The 22,156-nt window shown below is 37.4% G+C and overlaps 1 protein-coding gene and 1 pseudogene across 1 annotated transcript; one reads left to right on the plus strand and one right to left on the minus strand.

Annotated features, from left to right (window-relative positions):
• The first annotated feature begins 604 nt into the window (after positions 1-604).
• On the plus strand, positions 605-7,703 carry LOC149823059 (cysteine-rich receptor-like protein kinase 10). The gene is made up of 7 exons (XM_089980429.1): positions 605-1,442; positions 3,637-3,759; positions 3,869-4,098; positions 5,078-5,291; positions 5,965-6,202; positions 7,156-7,291; positions 7,398-7,703. The coding sequence occupies exons 1-7, from the start codon at positions 605-607 to the stop codon at positions 7,701-7,703; spliced, it is 2,085 nt and encodes a 694-aa protein (XP_089836555.1).
• Positions 7,704-9,211: 1,508 nt separating this feature from the next.
• Positions 9,212-21,464, minus strand: LOC149823060 (putative xyloglucan glycosyltransferase 12; annotated as a pseudogene).
• Between the last annotated feature and the right edge of the window lie 692 nt (positions 21,465-22,156).

Below are 22,156 nucleotides of genomic sequence, written 5' to 3' on the forward strand. Positions count from 1 at the left end.
TACCCTCTCCCATTTCATCATGGTAACCATGATCAAAACTGACAGTTGACTTCACAGGCCTCCGTCGTCCATATCGAGTGACGCAAACTCCTGCCAAGTCAATAGAATAAAATATTTCAATGTCAAACTCTTTTAATTTTTATTTGTGGATTGTGGGGCAACATTTTCATCATGTTAGGGATAGGGGTGTCATAGTATCGGGTTTGGTTGGGACGTAGGTGAGACCCAACTCAGATTTGATTTAAGATATTGGTATCAGGTCCGAACTCTGGGTCCAATCAGACATATCATAAGAAAAATCATACCCGAACCCTATAGGGATTACATGAACCAGACCCAAACCATACCTGTAAAATATTATCTTTTTTACATTGAAAAGTTGCAGATATTATTCCAAACTTCGGTCTGTATGAACTTTAGTAAACCATACCTGGCTCCATATATTAATGGGATCCTTTGAGTCTGACCTGGATTCTAATAGAACATCCTAGTTTATCACCCATTGACACCCCTAGATCGGCCAACATTATATATCATTGACGGGATCAGAGAGCTGCAGTCATTTAGCAACCTCCATCATTGTGTTGCGTGTCACCTTTGAGATATGCATCCTCGAGGATCATCGCAACAGCACATTTGCCAACGGCAATACTGCTGTATCCTTCTTTTAGCCTTTGTCCTTATACTTCCTTATTGCTCAGCCAATTTTCGTTGGAAGACATGTTATGAAAGTGGTAACTATTCAGCAAACAGCGTGTTCCAGCAGAACCTGAACCAGCTATTTCTCTCTTTAACTGCCTCACATCCCACCACCGGCTTCAATGCCACAACCGCTGGCCTTTTTCCCAATCAAGTCTTTGGCCTCTTCCAGTGCAGAGGCGATGCTCCTAGTGAGGAGTGCCAAGCTTGTGTGGCTAATGGATCAGGACAGATGATCAAGCTCTGTCCTGGCAGCAAAGATGTCAAAATATGGTACCTTTACTGTTTCATACGATACTCCGACACGAACTTCATTGGCACCGTTGCTAAAGAGGGGTTTTATAGCCGAACTGATGAGAAAGCAATGTACCGAAACCTTTTTGACCAGCAGCTGGGTTCCCTGATGAAGAATCTTTCTTCCATAGCCATCTCGGATCCATCATTCCATATGTTTGCGAAGGGAGACATCGATTACACGAACTTTGAGAAGATATATGGTTTGGTGCAGTGTACAAGAGATTTATCTCCAAGTGATTGCAGCATTTGTTTGTCAATGGTGATATCTGAGATTCCAAGTTACTGCAATGGAAGTCGAGGTTGCGACGTTGATTATGCGAGTTGTGTGATAGTGTATGCAAAAGACCCTTTTGTTATTCTACCAGCAGGCCCGACTCCATCACCACCACCACCTCCCTCAAGCCCGCCTCCATCACCAACACCTCATTCTCAGCAAAAAGACACCGGTGAGTCCTGCTTGGTTTGAGCCATTAGAATCAACCATATTTGGTGATATAATGTTGTTTCAATTTGAAACTGTCTGAAAAAGGAGTTGGACAAATTACTTTGGGAAAGTGATTTGACATCCTCACCGTCCATTATGGTGATCAATGGCATGCAATGATGATATCATCATTAACTTTTTGGTGTTCCCACAACTTGCACTATTGAAGCAATGGACGGTCAGGATGCCAGATAACTTTCCTAAAGTGATCTGACAAATCACCTAATCTGCTCTCCTGAAATAGGGTATAAGTTTGGTTACAAAGTATTTGTACTGGCACATGTAGGTCTAGAAAGTTTTAGGTATAGTTTTGCTTTAAAATCTTTTTTTTTTTCTTTCCCAGTAAAAAGGCAAACATTCCTATTTTATAGATATTTTCACAACATATTCATACATTGTTTACATTAGAAGTCCCTGTTAGAACATCCTACTCTGCATTTGAAATACTCTTCTTTTCAAATTTGACTCAGTGAGTGTTCTGTCTAGAATTAGCCATGCAGTAATGGACGCCCTGATAGGAAGGCCATGGCCTCATGAAGCCTTTTTAGGCAACCATTGCACATAGGGAGGACAAAGCAATTTATAGCAAGAAGAAACGAGAAATTAATTTGTCGCTACTATCAAATCTTCATTCTTTTTTTTTAGAGGAAAGGCAATTCCGTTATATATCTCTGGGTGAACACCAGACGATGAGAACTCACTGGCAGCCCTTGAAGTCGGTCAGCGGGTCCTATTAAAGTTGCAGGGCCCGTGGCAGCTCGTTGCCTTGGTTTAGCCTCTTCAACTCTAAGCACTCCCTGCTAATAAGAAGTTGGACCAGTTTCTTGTTGGTGGGAGCATCTTCTAAAAAGACCTCGTTTATGTGCGCTCACACATGCATGTTTCCACATGGTGACCACCCAACACCTCCATTGTTGGTGTGAATCATGTCTTAGAGCATGTTTTTTGGGCATAAAATAGGATTTTTTAAACCATGAAACTTTGGCATCTTGTGGCTGTTGATTTTTTAAGGTCATAAAAAACCTATACAATAATCACAATCACATGATCCAAATCTTGTTTAATTTCTAGTTAAAAATACATGTAGATCACATCTACAAAGTCAAAGTCAGATCAACAAAAAACTCGAGAATTAAAAAAAAACTTTTACTAGGTGGAAATATATATATATATATAGTAATGGGTAGGTGCTAAATAAAATCTGTTAAATGATCCATGCTAAATGAGTTTTTCTGCTTTTCCGGTATTTTTTTTTGCAGTTTCGACCCCATAAATGTGTTGGGCATGGTCGATTTAAGAGGAATCCACACCTGGATCATGTGTTTTCCATGAAAAAAATAATATTTGGAGCCTAAAAATTTACAAAGATCTTCTACCGTTGATTTTTTGAACCTTATAAAAACCCATCCATGTGTCCGAATCGAACACTGATCAAGAGCTAATCCCCGTAAAATCAAGTACATATATCACATTTGTATAGTCAGAATTTAAAAATAAAATAAAAAGTACTTGAAAAACTCATTTAACACGTATCATTTAGCATATTTGATTTAGCACCTACCCATAACTCATATAGTAATATACAGGGAGAGAAAAAGAGCTGCGAGTATGTCCTAGCCGGTGAATGCTCAATGGTCGCACATGTAAGGGTGGCCATCGGGCTGAGTGGCCTGATGGGCTGTCGCGTACCCGATTATATCGGGTTGGGATGGGTCTGCATTTGCAGCACAACCCGGAACAAAATCACGCTGGTCTCGACCATCTTAGCTAATTAGGCCCTAATCGGTCCAGGCCCAGCCCATTAACTGGGTCAGGCCTAAAGGGCCCGGCCTGGACCGACGCAACCCCAGTCTGAATGGAATTGAGTTGGGCCGAGCTCGGGGTCTTATTTGGCCTGCCCGATGTCCACCCATATCCACACTTCCCGTTTATTCTGTGAAAAAAATGATTTAGTGGCGGGGCAAGGCTGGTAGTAAAGGCCATCTCGGTCTTTAGTGGCGGTTTTGCCTGCGGCTAAAGGGCCATCTTTACCGGAAAAACAAAAATAGTCAGGACATGTACACATGGCACTAGCTCCCGTTGTTTATTTAGTTTCTCTTAATGCGATTGATTCATCAGACAGGACATGTACAAAATAATTACATTTTTGAATGTAGATAATGGAAAACACAAAACGCTTGTTATCGCCCTGTCCACTGCAATTTCTGTAGCAGCAGTTCTCTTCGTTATTTGTACTCGCGTATTGATAATTATGGGAAGGAGGAAAAAAGCACAGCAAGGTAATGAACAATGAATATCTATGTTTCAACATTCTAGTAACAGCGTTTTCTCCAGGTTGAATGGCTCAGTGAATCCGTGCGTGGCTAAAACTTTGTTGGATTTGTACAGATCGGAACCGATCTCCAGACCTTTCTCCTGCCAACGTTACCCATCAACAAGAGAATAGGATTCAAGAACAAAGAGTGGCAAAGGGACCTAAGTTCAATTCATCAGTAGCTGAGGACAATTTGCAAGCCACAGAATTATGTGTCTTTGACTTGGATGCTATTAGAGTTGCCACAGACAATTTCTCCGATGCAAATAAGCTTGGAGAAGGGGGCTTTGGTCCTGTTTACAGAGTAACTCTCTACCGTATCTGCTTCATATATCAATTAGAAGTAGGTTCATATTCATTATTGTTGTGTGCCTTGAATTCTGGACCCAGCTCACCCCATGACCCGTTTCTATATAATTTGGGAGAAAAAATGGAGGTTTGTGATGGTAGCAGAGCGATCCGGCAAGCCCAACGACCGAGCCTACCACAAACCTCTCGTGGGGGTGGGGGGGCCTCCACCTCCACAGTATGGACCTTTCGTAATTTTCTTATTTTTTCCTCAATTAGTAAGTAGGAGTTTCCTTCTGTAATTGGGCAATAGTGTTCTACTTAGAGAGGGTTATGTGAGTTTTGGGTGTATGGGTTTTCTCAAGGGTTTTAAGAAAGAGCGCTGTAACGCCTCTATATTTCCTCTTTGTTCATCAGAGTGAAACTTTGCTTTCCTTTGCTCGTGGACCTATGTCATATATACCCAACCACGTATATTCTGTATTCTTCTTCTTTAGTTGCTATCCTTCTTATTGCTGTTGTATATTTTGATCATGCTCATGATTTCTTAACAGTAATTCATTCATTAGCGGGGCACTCTCATTCTTCATTCTAAGATGCCGTCCAAAACTTTTTTCTTTGAAAATCTGTAAAACAGGCATTAAATCAATAAAGAACTTACAGCAGCAGCAGCAGCAACTAAAAATCATCTCTAAGAAACAATTTTCAGCTATTTAGTATAGAGCATTAAGAGAACATTTAGAACCATAACAGGACACAGTAGCAACAGGAAAATCCCTGCTCAGTGTACCATTTGAAACTTGAGGATCTTTCAAGTTGCAATGTGCTTTAATTCCTTTACAATCTTCTCAGATTTGTTTATTTGCCAAGTGTTTTGTGGAAGTATTTATCTGAAAATCCCATGTCAAGATCCAAGGAGTAACTCTGAACTCATTGAGACTATTCTTTTGCAAAATGCCTGCTGATTATAAGAAAGATAATTAGATATATTGCAGGGTAAACTGCTGCCAAGTGGTGAAGATGTGGCTGTGAAGCGACTATCATTGGAATCTAGGCAAGGAACAAAGGAGTTCATTGCTGAGATAAGAGTGGTTGCACAACTTCAACACAGGAATCTTGTTCGATTATTAGGCGGCTGTGATGAGGGAAATGAGAAGTTACTTGTTTACGAATATGTGCACAACACCAGCCTCGATAGGTTTCTATTTGGTAAGATGAAGGCATTTATTCTCGACGGGGAAAAAAATAACATTTTCTTCAATTTTTTTTTCTCAAGTTTAATTGACATTTGCATAATTAGCAGAATATGTAATTTTATTTTAGTAGCAATTTTCACCTACAGGCAAAGGATGAAGCATTAAGTCTTTCAAAAAATTTCAATCATTGGATGTTCTAAATGAACACAAATATCATATACCTATGTGTATTTTAAAAGTTTTTAATGGTTTGTTGATGGCATATGGACCATTTTCACAAGCTGCAAAAAACAATATATAAAAAAAAGTGCAGACCTGATGATATATTTGTTCATTCCTAAACCATGGTACTCGTTCTACCTAGTGACAACCATGCAGGATCACATAGCATCTTGTTGACTTGCCTTTGATTTGCCCGAAACGTTATTTTCAAAAGAAACAACAAAAATGTGAAAACATAAATTGCCGGCATCAGTATTGTAGCGAGATTTATATGTCTATTATCCTTGTTTTTCAAAGATAGATTTCTATAAGCATCTTTGTAATTTCTAGTTGCTGAAGTTTGTCAACTGATAAAATTGTATAAGAATCCTTTTAGTTGCCATTTGAAGAATTTTTTTAATTGACGCATTCAAATTTCCAGTTGTTAATGCTGGAACTATTTCTGTCTTGGTGATTGAAAACAGATCCTGCCAGACGTGAATTGTTGGATTGGCAAATGCGCCTGAAAATTATTACTGGAGTAGCAAGAGGGCTTCTTTATCTTCATGAAGATTCACGACTTAGGGTAATTCACAGGGACTTGAAAGCCAGTAATGTTCTATTAGATAAGGAGATGAACCCCAAAATTGCAGACTTTGGCTTGGCAAGAAATTTTGAAGGAGACCAAACGCGAGCACACACACTGAAGATTGGTGGAACACAGTAAGCTTGTTCTCGCGATTACTTGAATGCTTGGGAATTTTTTTAAGTAAGCAAGGTTGAAACAACACCTGTTGTTGATTCGTGATTCAATTTGATGTCAGCCTGAGAACCATCATGATTAAGCCCGAGCCTTTCTTCAGATGACTTGGAACCTTGCCTTAATTTGACATGACAAATCTTGTGAATACTTGATGTGACTGTTGAGGCATGTTCCAAGTGAGGGACTATCCATGTCCAAAAAGCTCAGGCTGGACAAGGTTGCCTTTCATCCAAATGAGCTCCAGTTATCCACGATCTCGTACCCTTTTGTCATAGCACCCGTCTTCTCATTGTTGCAAGTTGTTTTTTATCAAATCTGATCATGTAGATGTGATCTACGTGATCCATTTAGTGAAGATCCGTGTTTGAATCAAAGGAAATCTGAACTTTGTGCAGGAGTTTTTTGTGACTTAAAAATCAACAGCAACGCCAAAGTTTTATGATTTAAAAATTCATATTATTCAATTGCTATAAAATCTACCATGATGGATCCATCTATGGGGTACGATTTGAACAAAACAACAGGAAACAGTGAGATCCCAGGGTTAGTATGACAGAAGGGTACGGGTTAGGGTTTGACTGGAGACTCTTTCCGCTTCATCACACAGAGTGAAGGCCAATCTTGAAATTAGGGATGCAAATTGGTCTGTTTCAGATTAAAATACATTGCCAAGTCGGATCGGCCCGGATCTGGGACAGCCAAATTTTGCAAATTCATCTTCCTGGATCCGACCCACTTGCAACCCTACTTGAAATACTTGATCAACACAACCTATCACTCACTAACTGCTTTTATGTAAATAAGTATCCAAATTAACGTAGATTCCACATTATTCTGGAAGTTTTTTTGTACAATTTTCATCAGAACTTGTTTATTCAAAGTGAGTTGTGGGCCAAACGTGTTCTATTTGCAGAGGATACATGGCACCAGAGTATCTGTTGCATGGCCAATTTTCCGCTAAATCTGATGTTTTCAGTTTTGGGGTTCTAATATTGGAGATTGTGAGTGGTAAAAGGAATGTCCCTGGAAAGCACAACCTTCTTGAATATGTTAAGTATTATTGTTCTCTCATTTTCCCTCCCTGGTCTGATATCTCCTTGAGTAATCAAAGTTTTTTAAACATGTATTGTCTCATTCAAATTGAGAATTTTGTAGGCTTGGAGACACTGGAGAGATGAAAGAGCACTGGAGCTGATGGATACAGTTCTTGCTAGATCATGTCAAATAACTGCAGTTCTGAGATGCATCCACATTGGTTTGCTAAGTGTCCAAGATGAACCAGAAGATAGACCTGCCATGTCTTCTGTTGTAATGATGCTTAATAGCAACTCTGTGGCACTTCCTACTCCTTCACCACCCACTTTTTTCACAGGTAACAGACAGGAATGGAATAAAACTTCAACAAGCAGATCTGACGGGAGTTCCACGGAGGGCCTCCTTGCTGGATTAGAGGCTCGTTAGATGTGTAACTTTAAGCTTGTGCAGACTTTCAAGAAGTAAAAACCTAAAAGTGTGTGCACCATTGGTTCTTTCAGCATTTTCTAGCTTTCAAAGAGAACTTCATATATTGTGTGTAATATTTTTCCTGGGTAACCGGTGGATCATACGATCAAGGGGTGTCCATTTGAAATTTGATGTCACAGTGTAACACCTCTATCCGGAACTTCTTAAGTCCGGGTTTGTGGGTATCACTTCCCAGAGAAAAATACCAAATTAGCGTACTAAAAGTATGGCACAATTTTTTTTCTAAATAAACATTATTATTTAAATTCAAATAAAGCAAATTCCACAAATGAAAACCACAAAAGGTATAACAACGAAAAAAAGAAAAAGAAAAACTACTTTACTGAAAGATGAGGTCACCTACATCTTGACGAAGGCTAACAACATCCTAACACCAAGTTATGTCTCTCAAGTCACGTAGAACCTATAATTGTAATAATTAATGGAGGTGAGTATACAACTTAGTAAGAAATAAATTATAAGCAAAAATAAACTAAAATTATAACTATAGTGCCCTTGGTTTTATTTTAGTTTTCGATCACACATCACACAGGTTTGTGTCCTTTAATTTCTGTTAGTTTCTCATTTGATTCTCACAAGTTAGCACTCTCTCAATACTAAAGTCTAGAGCTATACCTTACTCGAGCGTTTTGTGGTTCATGCAACATCTTAATCTACTCTAGAATCTCAAATTCTCTTGGTGAAACTCTAGAATTCTTTAGCAGATATGCATCTCATTCATTCATATAAACTCTCATTTAAGTTTATTTTCACTGTCTTCGACCAGTGTTCTCAAGGGACATTTTCATTCAAGTATTCAGGGATAAGTCCTAGGATTCTAAGGTTCACCAATTTTCTAAGCACGTAGAAATGTAATTTCTCTATATCTATAAAACCTCCTAGTCTTGAAGGCAATACTAAGACCAGTGTTATGGTCAAGTGCTTCTTGATCTCCTCAAAACTCTGTTCGCACTTCTCATTCTACCTGAACTTGACATCTTTTCTGGTAAGTTTCACTATAAGAAAAACATGGATTAGCGACAGACGTTATCCTTCACTAATCCATCACAAAATCTGTCGCTATAGAGTTTAGCAACGGCTAACTATCATCGCAAATTTTTAGTCACTAAAATGTGATAGAATTTATATGTCGCTACTTCCGTTGCTAATATGTGATGGATTAGCGACAGACATGATTCGTCGCTAAATAAGCACGGATTTAGTTTTGCGACGGATTATATTTCGTCGCTAAATTAGCGACAGAATATAATCCATCACAAAACTTCAAAAATTTATCACTGAATATTAGCGAATCCATCGCAAAATTTAAAAAAAATAGCCCTAAGGCGTGCGCCTCATACGCCTTGAAGCGCATGCCTTAAGGCAAGGCACGCCTCAAGCCGAGGTGTACACACCTTGAATTTACCAGGTAGAGTTGAACCAACTACACATACATGCTTTATTTGTTATGTAAAACCTTTGGAAATAAGAAATAGCATGTTGTAAGTGCAGACCTTGGCACGAATAACATTGAGTAGGCAGAGCTGGAATAACTGCATTGGACCAGAATGCCATTGGTGTTGCTATTTTATATACGCTTCATATGACTCTGGGAGCTCACATTGCCACTGTAATTAGGCAAAAGAAATGAGTGGTAAGAAGATGAGACAGCTGAAAATGAAGGTGCTCTGTTCACAATTCTTGCTAGTTCTAACTAATCCAGTAAAATTGTAAGTTCAGGGGAGAAAAGCAGACATAACTATCTATATTATGTTGTGGCAAACACATTTTGAAACTGAGCTTCATTAAACAGATCATTCAGTTAATTGTCGACAAAGTTGAAGCCCCCTAGTTCCCACCTTACCTACCTGTTTACAATTTTATATTAGTGTCTTGTTGCAGTGAACTTGCTCTTTATGCTTGTGATCCTCATAAATAATACATGATTTGATTCAAATACCATGAATTTATATGTAAGCAATTGATCCATATATAGTAAGCAACAAATCAATCTTCCATCTTATCACCCCAATTATGATAAAAAAAATACACCAACAATACGAGGATCATGATTATCATTTTTTTAACAAAGTCCAATTAATTAAGAGAACAGGAAAAATGAGAACCTAAGAGAAAACATAAACATCCAAGAAGCAGCCCTTGTTACCTCTATATCATTGAGGAAGATGAATTTCCATCCCTGGAGGTGAGCTCGAACTGTAATATGTCTTCTACGGTGGTCCTCTCGAGCCATCCACTAGACTCTTCCAAGGCCTTTCTTCTCCAAACACCAACAGTCCCATTGAACCCAAAGAAATTCAAGAATATGCCATTCACCTGCTGCTCCACTTCAAAATGGAATGCAAGGTTAATGTTTTGTAATCTGGTTAACAGATTCTCATCCTTGTTCACAAATGACCACTTTGCTTGAACCAAACCCACATCCAAATTGTCCTAAAATCACAAAAAAATGACACCTATAAAAATTGAATATAATAAACATAGAAATTTGATTTAAAACAAGGATAAAAAATGCAAATTACATACCTTGAAATAGGCAACTATTCTTTTCAGAAAAATCAGGATATGGCTGGAAATCGACATCGAATATGGCAATGAATTCATAATCCTTCACATAGCTACAGTTCATGGCAGACTTGAGATTTCCGGCCTTGTACCCGCTCCTGAGAACACGGTGCCTATAAACAATATTAGCACTAGTCTGTTGCCATTTCTCTATCTCTTCATTAATAAGCAATTGAGTTGTTGGATCATCTGAGTCATCCAAAATCTGAACAAGGTTACGCTCTTTTGGCCAATCCAGGTTACAGACAGTAGCTATGGATTGCTGATAAACCTTTGGAAAATGAAAAATTAAAGATCATTCTCAGCAATCAGTTGATATAACAAAACTTGTGGGAACAGAAAACATCCCTCTCTTCATTAGGAATTAGTAATCCCAACAACCCAGTGATAGAGAATGTAAACCCAAGCACTAAAAACCACCATGCTAGAATTAAAATTTGAAACTACCATCCTTTTGTCCGAACTAAAACCCCATAAATCAATGCAGGCATGAAAATTTTACGAGTTTTAAACAAAAACCGTGATTCTTGGAACCAAAATACGAAAATCTAATATTTCAAGAGAATTCAAACACAATGAGGTATGCAATGTTTGTCAATTTTTCATCAAAGGTTTGAAATTTGGGATCAAAATGCCAAGGACGCGAAGGCAAATTTACCTCTTTCTCATTACACATGGGAATCTGAACGAGAACCATGGGGAAATCGACATTGTGCCCACCTTCAACATCGACATTAGGCTCAATTTCCGCCTTTGGGATAGACTTGATCTTCTTGAATCTGATCCAGAAGCAACCCAGACACAAGACTAACCTATCCAACGATTGAATCAGGAACATCACGCATTAGAGAGAAGCTAAAGGGGAGGAGCAATGTACTCCACCCTAACGAAAACCCAGAAGGAGTAGAGAGAATGGAGGAGGGTTTGTACTCTAATGGAAGGGGGAAGCAGAGCCGAGGGGCATTGAATTGCCCCTGTAAAGGAGCTCTGAACATGGAGGGGCCGAGGGGCGTCGACGGGGTGGCAGAGTCGTTGTGGCCAATGACATACGAGGAGGAGGAGCCATCTATTGTGTTGTCGAAGGGAAGCCGCCTCTTGGCACCAGAGGTGGTGGTGCCGAAAGAAAGGGGGAAAAGGCAAGAGGGGGTCACAGGGTTTACCTGGGAGATGCAGGGAAAGACAGCGGCGGTAGGGCTGGCACGGGGGACCGACTTGTAGGAGCTCGCAGATGGCGAACGGAGGAAACGGCGATCGTGAGGCACGTTGGGGACTGCAGTGATGACACCGAAAAGGAGGGAGCACAAAGATCATGACCGAGAGGTCGCCGGTGTGTCGACGACAGAGGCGATGGCTCTGCTCATAGGGTTTGTCGAATGGGAGCAGAGGGGAGTACTCAGGGTCACCGGCAGCTTCGGTGGGCGACACCTGCTGAGAAGGGGGATGGTGGTCGTTGGTAGCACGTCGTTAGTGGCTAACGAAGAGGGAGACAATGGCGCTGGGGTTCGCTGGACAGAGCTGAACGTGGCGGATAAGGGTTTGGCTTTGGGAAAAATCAGAGAGAGAGAGGAGAGAGAATGTCGCGGCTTAGAGGGGCTTATATCAAAAAATAGCGATGGATTCACGATGGATTTATTCTGTCACCAACTCTATAGCTAAGTAACGACTTTTGTAGCGACGGATGCCTTTTGTCGCTAATCCGTTGCTAAGTTGCGACGGAGTCCCGTCGCTACTCCATCAGTAAATAGCGATGGACAAATTCTGTTGCTAATTAGCGATAGATAGTTTTCTCTAGCTAATATGTCGCTAATTAAAGTTTTTCTTGTAGTGTTTGGTCGTAGGACCTTATAACACTAAGAATGCACAAATCTTTGGTAATAACAAACCAATATCAAGAAACTAAGAATTTCAAAAGTATTTTTTGGTCTAGGCCAATTGAAAACAACTTTGATCTTCATAGGATCTGTCATAACTTTATTTTTGGATATGACATGTCCTAGAAAATATACTTGCTTTTGCCATAATGCACACTTTGACAACTTGGCATAAAACGTATGTTCTTTAAGTGCTTGCAAAATAATTCTTAAATATTCAATTTGTTGCTCTTTCATGGAAGAGTAGATAAGGATATCATCAACAAACACCATTACAAATTTGTCTAAATATGGTCTGAAGACTCTGTTCATTAAGTTCATGAATACTGCATGTACATTTGTCAATCCAAAATGCATGACTAAAAATTTATAGTGGTCATATTTCGATCTAAAAGTTGTTTTGACCACATCTTCTTTTCTAATTTTTAGCTAGTGATAACCATAACATAAATCTAACTTCGAGAAACATGTAACTCCTTGCAATTAATCAAATAAATCATCAATTCCAAGTAGCGGGTATTTGTTCTTAATGGCTACTGCATTCAGCTATCGGTAGTCAATGTGCATTCGTAGTGATCCATTCTTTTTCTTGATAAATAAGATTGAAGCACTCCACGGGGATACTGATGGTTGGATGAAACCATTATCCGATAGCTCCTTAAGTTGCTTCTTGAGTTCTCTGAGTTCAGTGGGTCCTATTCTATAAAGTGCCTTAAATATGGGTTTGGTTTACATAACAAGTTCAATTTGGAATTCAATCTCTCTGTCTGGAGGAAGACCTAAAAGTTTCTCAGAAAAAAACATTGGCATATTCTTGCACAATTTCTATGTTAGTCACTGAGAGGTCATCCTTACTATCCGTCTTTATGTAGGCCAAGTATCCAACACATCCATCACGAAGATATTGATTGGCCTTCAAGCATGGTTGTTGTTTTTGCAACGATTTTAAAAGATAATTTTTAATAAATGTTTTGGAAAATTGGCAACTAAATATATAAAAACCAAACTTCAACAGTCGTGGTGAGTACGGGTTGAATCCACAGGGAACAGAATAATTTCCAAATTCAAATCTAAATGCTTCAATTTATTAATATTTCAAATTGTCTATAGGGAGAAGTACAAGTTAATTCAAACACTAATCATGAATAAAAATTAATTAAAAATTTTATAAGAATTTAAACTATGTTGCTCGAGCACTCCTTCAAGTCCAAAAGGGTATTTTCATCCTTTCGCAAGTATGTCATTCACTCCCTTGACATAAAAATGCCTTTTGATCTGCAATATACTTGTAAACCTATAAAAATAGAAATAACAAGTTAAAAATTAAGTTACTACAACTAATTTAAAAATATCACTAAAATTAATCCTAAAAATAATTCTGACAATTAATCTATAATTGAAATAAAAATAATACTATTGTGCTAATTCTATAAAAACCACTAATTTATTCTAATACTAACTATGTTAACTTCTGTATATAAACTATGTAAGATGTAGAAAAATATGAAAAACTATAGAAATCTAATTAACTATTGAAATATCTATTTTGCCCCTCGCTATAGTGTATAATTGACTTTCTGACAGACTTCAGAAAATAGATGATTTAAAGTCAAATGAAGTCCAATTTTAATGAAATTTGTTTTGTTGGATTTCTGACACGTGCAAGAATCAGACCCTTTTTACAGAACTCAAAAATTCATCTAGAATCTCCAGATATTAGTGTTTTAAAAACACCTAAAATCTAGAAATTGGTCTGTCCCAGAATTTAAGTTTTTAACATACCAGTTTTTGGAAAATGCTTAAAAGCCTAACCAAATCAACTCTGAATGAGTTGACATTTGATCTACACTCAGAGGACACTTGAATGAAGAGAATAAAACTAGTTTGAGTTCAAAACTCTAAAAAAATTTACATAAAATGAGGAGTGCAACTAACTGCAAATTTTTTGTTTGAAAATCAATTCAACATAACTTACACAAAAATCAATTTGTGCACTAATGACAATATGCAATTCAATAAACAGACATAACAGACCTACAACTACGCTAAACTATAGAAATCAGAATTTTAATTATGCTAACAAATTAAATCTAAGAAGAAAACATAAGTTATTTTAAAAAAAATGAAATTACTCTCACATACAAGCCAATGAAATGATTAGGCTAAATAGATAAACCTAAGCTAATATAAATAATAACTAATGTAAATGCAAACCAATGTTAGTTGTCCCCTATGTGGGACCTACTCAAACATTAATTAAAAAATACAAGACATAGAATACCAAACATGGCATACACGACTTACCTAGCTAAGTAAACTTGACTTAATACCAATACAACCTAAGGTGAGTCGTTCCCTATATGGGACCTACTAGAGATTTAATTTAAAAACAAAACAAAACAAATAATCATAAAAGAATGATTGCCTTACTTAATATGTAATGCTAATTTCTAATTGACATAAAAAAAATGTTTAATTGAAACTTATCTAATTAATTAAACTATGAAAATAATGTGCATAAAACTAACCTAAATAAGATGAAATATAAAACACGCCTATGCCTAAATGTAACCTAACTAAGAAAAGGCAATTAATAAATAGTTAGGCTAAATGGAATTAAGGTGGGGCCCATGACATCTTTCTTTTAAAAAAAATGACCTTTCAAAGTAAAAAACGCCAACCCTAGTGAACCCACAAAATTTTTACTAGAATCCTCTAATTAGAAGGCGATCCCTTCCTTAAATCAAGAATTTTGAAAATTAAGTAAGGTGATTCAATTTTTGAATCACTTTACTTAATTGGATTAAGAAGAGATACCTCTATGCTGGATCTTCAAGGAAAACCCAAGCTTACCAAAAATAAAATCTCATGAAAATTGGAAACCACCTAATTTGCCAAAATCTCCTATTGCTTTGAATTTCCAAAAATGCCCTTCATAAAAATTCAAATATTTAAAAGTATAACAAACTAAACTAAACAACTACAATCTAACCTAGCTAATATCTAGACTAAATACATTTGCCAAAATTGGAATGAAAAAGAAATTGTGAATGGCTACTTTGACTTTAAAAAATTGCATATACTAATTTAGCTAATTATTAACTAATTAAATTGCTATGACCTAAATGCAATGAATCCAAATGTAAAGACTTAATAAAAATGATTAATTTACTAAACTAATGCAGCTCCAAGGTCCAACAATGGTTGTCATCCTCTATAGAGAAGACGACAGCCTTTGAAACCCGATTTTATAAGAGAATCAAAAACCGATTTTTAACTAAAAAAAACAAAGCAAATCAAAAATAGATTTTTTTGTACACTAAACCACTAACTAGACTTGAACTTAGGAGATTAAAAACATGGTTTTAACCTATTGCAACTTCTGTAAAAAAAAATCAGAATAATTTTTTTTTTGGAAGATAAAAAATGGGTAGACAGTCTAGCCGATTTTTGCAAAAATAACAAATAAAATAAAGAAAACAAAGAACGAGGATCTTATCAGACCATCCATGCTTGGTCCAAAAATTAAAGACTCCCACAACTTCTTCTAATCCTCTGAGAAGGTCCACAACTTTCAGCAACTCACGAAAGGAACAGTGATTGGTGATTTGAAGGATGGTAAGTGGGAAAGAAGGACGAGCACAAAAAACTCTTTGGCTCGTTTGAGAGCCCAAAAAAATCCTCAGCCAGATAGCACCTAGAAAACTCCCTGGTGCGAAGATAAAGCTCCTTCAATGGTTGTTGTAGTGCTGCAAACAAAAACCAGAAGTTAGTAGAAACTAGACACAAAAATAAAAAATACAAAAAGACATGGACAGAAGGAAATGGAAGACACCTGAAAAACTCCTCGGCAGCACAACACCTAGAAAGCTCCTTGGTGCGACAAAACGGTGATGGAGGATGGAAAATGGAGGTGGCTAGTGATGTGGAGAATTTCTCAAAGTTTTGGACAAATTTTCGGAAAGAGGGGTGTCTCCTATATGTTTGTTTCTTTTTTCGAAAATTTCAAAATCACTCTTATGAAAATGTATTTTCAAAAACCCTAAAAAACTCTAAGAATTTGTTGGGCGCTTTTTTTTTTTTAAAAAATGGTAATGGATCTATGGATTGAGTCAATTTGATCCAAGATCCAAAAATTTGGCATTCTTATATGAGTTTGGATCTGGATTCACTTAATTACACGAAAAAGCTCATAACTTCACCAATTTAACTCGAAATTGAACAAAATTTGAAATGTACCTTCCTATGACTTGAATCAATATAAACATGGGTTTTAACTCTAAAAATATAGATAATGACATGCATATTATTCTTAATTTATAATGCATTTCAGGCATTATCAAAGCACAATATGACTGTTGGCTTGGCTAGTTTCTTAACCCCTTGAAAGGTGAAAGTTCAAATCTAGGGGTTTCGAAAGCTCACACACCTTCAACAATCAATAGGGGCATGGTGTGTCGGCAACCAATACATACCTAGGACTACATCGATCCCATTGAATTCCAGTTGTAGGAGATTTACTAGTAATTCAGGGCTATCTATGCTTACAACACAATTTTTATACCCAATTAGCACTATCATGGATCCTCCTATTAGTGTTTCAACCAAATATAAAGTTTCTAATAATGAAGGTGCAATAGGTATCAACTTTGCAAATGATGGAGTAACGAATTTGTGAGTGGCATCAGAGTCAAACAAAACATGTGTAGGAATTTCTAAAATAGGAAGTGTACCTTCTACCACACCTAGACTAGCAAGTGTCTCCTGAAGAGTAGTATCATAAACTCGGCCAGGAACTGTTGGCTTCTTCTTTTGAGCAGCACCCTCATTTCGATCTAGTTGTGGACATTAGCTAGCAAAATGATTCATCTACTGACAATTGTAGCACTTGACATTCTTTATATCACATTGCCCCTCATGCCTTACCAAACCACAAGTCTAGCAATTATCCTGGGGATGAGTCTCGTATCACATCTTCTATCTCTTTGCTTGTAGTCTTCTCTGGTTGTACATTTCCTTGTCTGTCATCCTGTCCTACAAAAGACTTCTTAAATCTAGGTTGGTGTGAATTTGTATCTAGTTTGGTGTAACTAGAATGGACTCAAACCAAACTGGTTCAATTCTGTCCCAATCAAGAACCAAAATTGTTCTAGTTCATAACAGATTGATCAAACCCATATCTAATGTGGATTTAGATATGTCAGGATCCCTACTCAATTTTGATTTGGATCAAGAACTAATCCATCCAGTTACTAATAGGATCTAGATCTAGTTTTGATCTAGATCTAGAATAGATCCATCTAGTTATGAACTGGATCAAAATCCAGTTCTAGTCTGGATCTAGGACTAATCTATCCAGTTATAAATAGGATTTAGATCCACTTCGGATCTAGATCCAGAACTAATTCATCCATATCAAGATTGGCTCCAGACCCAGTTTTGTTTAGATCTGGTTCAACCTGGATTGAACTGAACCCATACCTAGTCGGGTCTAGTTCAATTTAGACTCAAACTAGAAAACCAAGACTTTGTTAGACCCGACTTGGTGCAGTTCAGACTAGGCCTGTTTGGTCAAACGGTCGACTAAGACTCTTGTGAGTATAGATTCATGTTGACAAATCGAGCAAGTGAGGTTTTGTTTGCTTTTTCTTATGGTGGTAAACTTTTTGTGTGTGTGGATAAACAGGTTGAGAGAGATTTTTTTTATTGTGGTAAAATTTTGTGTTGTAGACTTACAACAAACGTTCGTGTTGTATTGAGAGTCAAAGACTCGAGAGAAACAAAGAGCATCTTGGGATCCTAAAGTTGCTCTACCACTACAAAAAATCTAATCTTTAAAAGTCTCCTTAGCACCAATAAAGACTTTTAGTGGCGCACTTTTGTAATGCCAGAAAAGGTCTTTTTTTTCTGGCACTAAAATAGCACCAGGAAAAGTTCCTTTTCTAGCACTAAAATAGTGCCAGAAAAAATATCATGGATTTTGAATAACTTAGAAATATACACGAATATATAAAATATAATTTGACTTGTGATTAACCAAACTTAAGATACACAAAGATGATCAATATAAGACTAACATTTTTCATAAAGTAGGCTTTTCCCTCCAAAAACTTTTCTTAAATAACTAGGCAAAAGAAAAGACTATTCTGCCAAAAACCTCGATTCCAAAGAGGTATATTTTGAAACAAATAACAACAGTAGGATTTTCATAGAAGGAAACATGTAAATCTTGTGTGTTGTGATTTTATTGAGTGTTTGTGCGATCCTCTTGGTGCTTTTACTACAAGGTGGTCTGTCCTAATGTGAGAGCCTTCACCAAGGGAATTTCAAGAGTTGTGACTACTCATGTCACGATTGGAAGAGGAGTTGCAAACAAGATTATTCATTCGATTCAAAAAAACATGTTACATTTGCAACATTGAGAGATTGCAATATGTTTGCTAAGTTACTTCTACGTTAATACCAACATAAATTGTAAGCTCTAGTTCTTTCTATCTTCTGAATGAAATTATGGTTTTCTTTCAAACAAAGAAGAGCCAATTCAATGCTTTGAGGCAAAACATTAAATGTAAACTTACTATGTCTCTACAATTCTATTTGTACTGCCATGCATTTGATCCATTCCCACAAGATTCCCCAATCCAAAGTCTGAAATCTTAGCGTTCTAATAATTAAGATGTTGCATGCCTTGAGGTCCTTGTGAATAATCTGTTGGATCATATTTCATATCACACGGTTTCACGATTAACATCATGACATAAATCAGGATATATAACAATATGAAAATCATGATCAAAACAGGAACGGGAAGCAAGCATATCGATTTCCACATAAAACCAAAATCCAGACAACAACACATGAACAAACCGATGCAGAGAACACAATAAAAACATGTTAATATTGTATAGCAGGCTAAGGCGTAGGAAAGTACTTCTCTTAGAGAAGATTCGCCTCCACATACCGTGCAAACAGGGTTCGACGTCCTTCCCCCAGGATACAATAGCCTCGACGATCAGGATCGGTGCACTCGGACGGATCGTTCTTCGAAGACAACCTCTTTGAATCGTTGTTGCAGAAAACCCCTTCAAGAAAAATGCAGAGAGAGAGTAGCAAGGAGAGAGAAAATGCAAAGCCTTTCTTCCTCAGAATTATGTGTGTCTAGCATCTGCGTAGCCTCAGCCCTAACTACGTTTTTATAACCCACGAACGGTTACAAAAATGTGGAAGGGATCTGTTACAGAATCTGAAGAGTCGAGACCTGTTAACATATACGAACTACGAGAAGTCGTGACCCGTTATCATTTCTTATAACCCATTTATGAATCCAAATAATCACAAAAACTTTGGGCAAAAATATACTTTGGTCTTGATTGCCAATTACCTGAGCCCGAGCCCGGCACGGCGGGCGGGCGCATGTGTGTTAGTCATCTCACCATCTTGTTCTCAGGAACAAATGTAAGAGTTTCCATATAGGTTATAAAGTCTATAACTTTATTGAAACTCTCCAATACGAGACTATTTCACATCATCAAGTACAAACATATTTCAAAAAGAAAAAACAGCTCATGTTTTCTTCCTTTGAATTCTGTCACCTTCTCTTCTTGCACCCACCATAATTTGTTGTAGACGAGCCCTCTTGCTATACCAATAATGATGTTAGGTAGTTTCATCCAATCTAGAAGCGACCGTTTAAGAGGTTCTGTTCAATGTGAAGCAGCAAACAACAAATTCTTTATGCTTTGATGTGGAAAACCTATTTTCTTAATATTGTACTTATACCCCTCTTTTCAAAATTTCATGATACAAATTTAAGTCTTTTTTTTTTTTTTTGACAATTGTCCAATAAGGACTTGAAGTGGAGAATGATTACCCTCAAGGCCTGAACCACTAAAGTAAATGCTTTTAAAAATGATAAAATTACCCTTCACCCTTTATTGTCCATTGTTCCCTGAGGCGTGGTCCAGTAGTTTAAGTATTCGTCCCTTTTAACAGTGGAGCAGGCATGGGGCCCCTCTTTAATAAAGGAGCAGCCACTACGTGGCACCCCATCGTTGGGCACTGGATCTGTTTTGTTGTTCCGTCAGGTTCTTAGTAAAGGTAAATTAGGAACTTTACTTAATGTTTCCCACCATTTTCTTAGAGGTCAACCGAGAGCATTTGCCGTCATGTTGAACATAACCAATCATTGGTTATTTCTAGTCCCTATCATACATATCGCATGGACCTATGAGATATACGATAGGTGCCAACAGCAGATGGAGGGTGATCAGGTGCAGTAGTAACACACTAAAAGTGAGATGTGTGATAGAGATAGAATAGCCATATACAATATGTTGGTGACTGCTGTCAAGGTCAACCAACGCATGATCCCCATTTGACATTTTCTGGGGAAACGCTGGGTCTGGAATTAGGTTTTAGCAAAGGTTGGTGCCTGATCACATGGCTTATCTCCTTAAAAAAAAACAAAAAAGGTCACATAACATATCAAGCAAAATCTGGGAGTGAGTTAGGATATTTCCCTATAAATTTAATCATGATTTTGCTCTGTTAGCCCTTGAGTACACTGTAGACCCCACTTATGGACTAACCCAGCTTCTTGTTTTACAATAATTACAGATTGTGGCCACCCCGTATGCTCCCCCCTACGAGGAGTTAGCTTTTCAGTTGAGCAGCGAGAAATTCAATTTCGCAATTTTTTTTGCAGTTGAACAGAGAAATTCAATTCCTCGTGAATGCTCATTCTTATGGCTAATTGGTTTGTCGAACAATGACTTGACCCAATGAGGATGAGTCAGCTGCTTAGATAAGCACTAAATATCAAATCGCCAACAAAAAGATAACTGAAAATAAATAGAGATATTACTCAAATATATCTACTAACCTGATAAAAAATTGTCTAGGCTTGTGTTGGGCAAATATTCACAGACAAGTATCTTTTCTCCTCCTCGCAAGCAGCAGCCAAGAATCCGAACCAGATTCCTGTGTTGAAGCTTTACCACAAGCTGAACCTCATTCTTAAACTCTATTGATCCCTGACCTGAATTAGTAGATAGCCTTTTTTTTACAGCAATTTCTTGACCATCAGGCAACCAACCATAGAAAATCCCATATAGGTTTCATGTTTGACAGCCACAAACGTTTTACCATATAAAAACTGGTACCAATTAAATTGGAGAGAATTATATTATACCTTGTAGACAGGACCATACCCACCTTCTCCAAGTTTGTTTGCTTCAGAGAAATCGGTTGTGGTAGCACTCATGCTGCCCAAGTAAAAAAAGTAACGATTGCTTTCTCTCAATTTCATCACCATCATGATCTAAAGAGCAATTTTCCCATCATTATCTTTCAAAAGTTGAATTCTGGCCAATGTTGTCAGAATCCGCCGTCGAATCGTTTGGCCAACAATTCAGGTGAATCGGCCGATACCTATTTTCAACTGGATCGAAATGAATTGGCCAACTTTTAACCAGCAGACGATCCGTGTCATAAAATATTAAAAATATTAAAAAGCTATTTTCTTGTATTTTTTTATTTATTTGGAAAAAAATCCAAATCGGCTGCAAATCGATTTTTTAGCAGATTCAGGCCGATCGATTCCCAATGATTCTGACAACATTGATTGTAGCTTTCAGGAATAATAAAATAAAAATACCGAAAAAGTTTTATAGTTAAGGGGCATATTTTTGTCACAAGTGTTTACTTGCTTACCCTGGAAACTACTGCTATTATCATCCTTTTTCTTCTTTAAGAAAGCAAAAGGTATGCAAAGGAGCACAAAAGCTGATGGAATCGAGTTGTGAATTAAAGCAAAAAATTGAGAACGCGCAGCGGGTTTCTTATTTCTATTGATCGTCTGAAAGGAAAATGAAAGAAAAAAAATTAATTGAGTTCGAAAATCTAAGTTCAAAGAAAGGATAGAACAAACATCTTAAAAGAGAAAGGATACACTTT

This window comes from Nuphar pumila, chromosome 11, assembly GCF_984573655.1.
Source record: "Nuphar pumila chromosome 11, dmNupPumi1.hap1.1, whole genome shotgun sequence".
NCBI lineage: Eukaryota > Viridiplantae > Streptophyta > Magnoliopsida > Nymphaeales > Nymphaeaceae > Nuphar > Nuphar pumila.

What these genes read in the sequence shown, in the direction of transcription:
- LOC149823059 (XM_089980429.1), top strand. Translation starts at nt 605, where the DNA reads ATGCATCCTCGAGGATCATCGCAACAGCACATTTGCCAACGGCAATAC. An exon ending in TTCTCAGCAAAAAGACACCG is followed by an intron (nt 1,443 to 3,636) that starts GTGAGTCCTGCT and finishes TTTTGAATGTAG; the next exon opens with ATAATGGAAAACACAAAACG. An exon ending in CCTCGATAGGTTTCTATTTG is followed by an intron (nt 5,292 to 5,964) that starts GTAAGATGAAGG and finishes GATTGAAAACAG; the next exon opens with ATCCTGCCAGACGTGAATTG.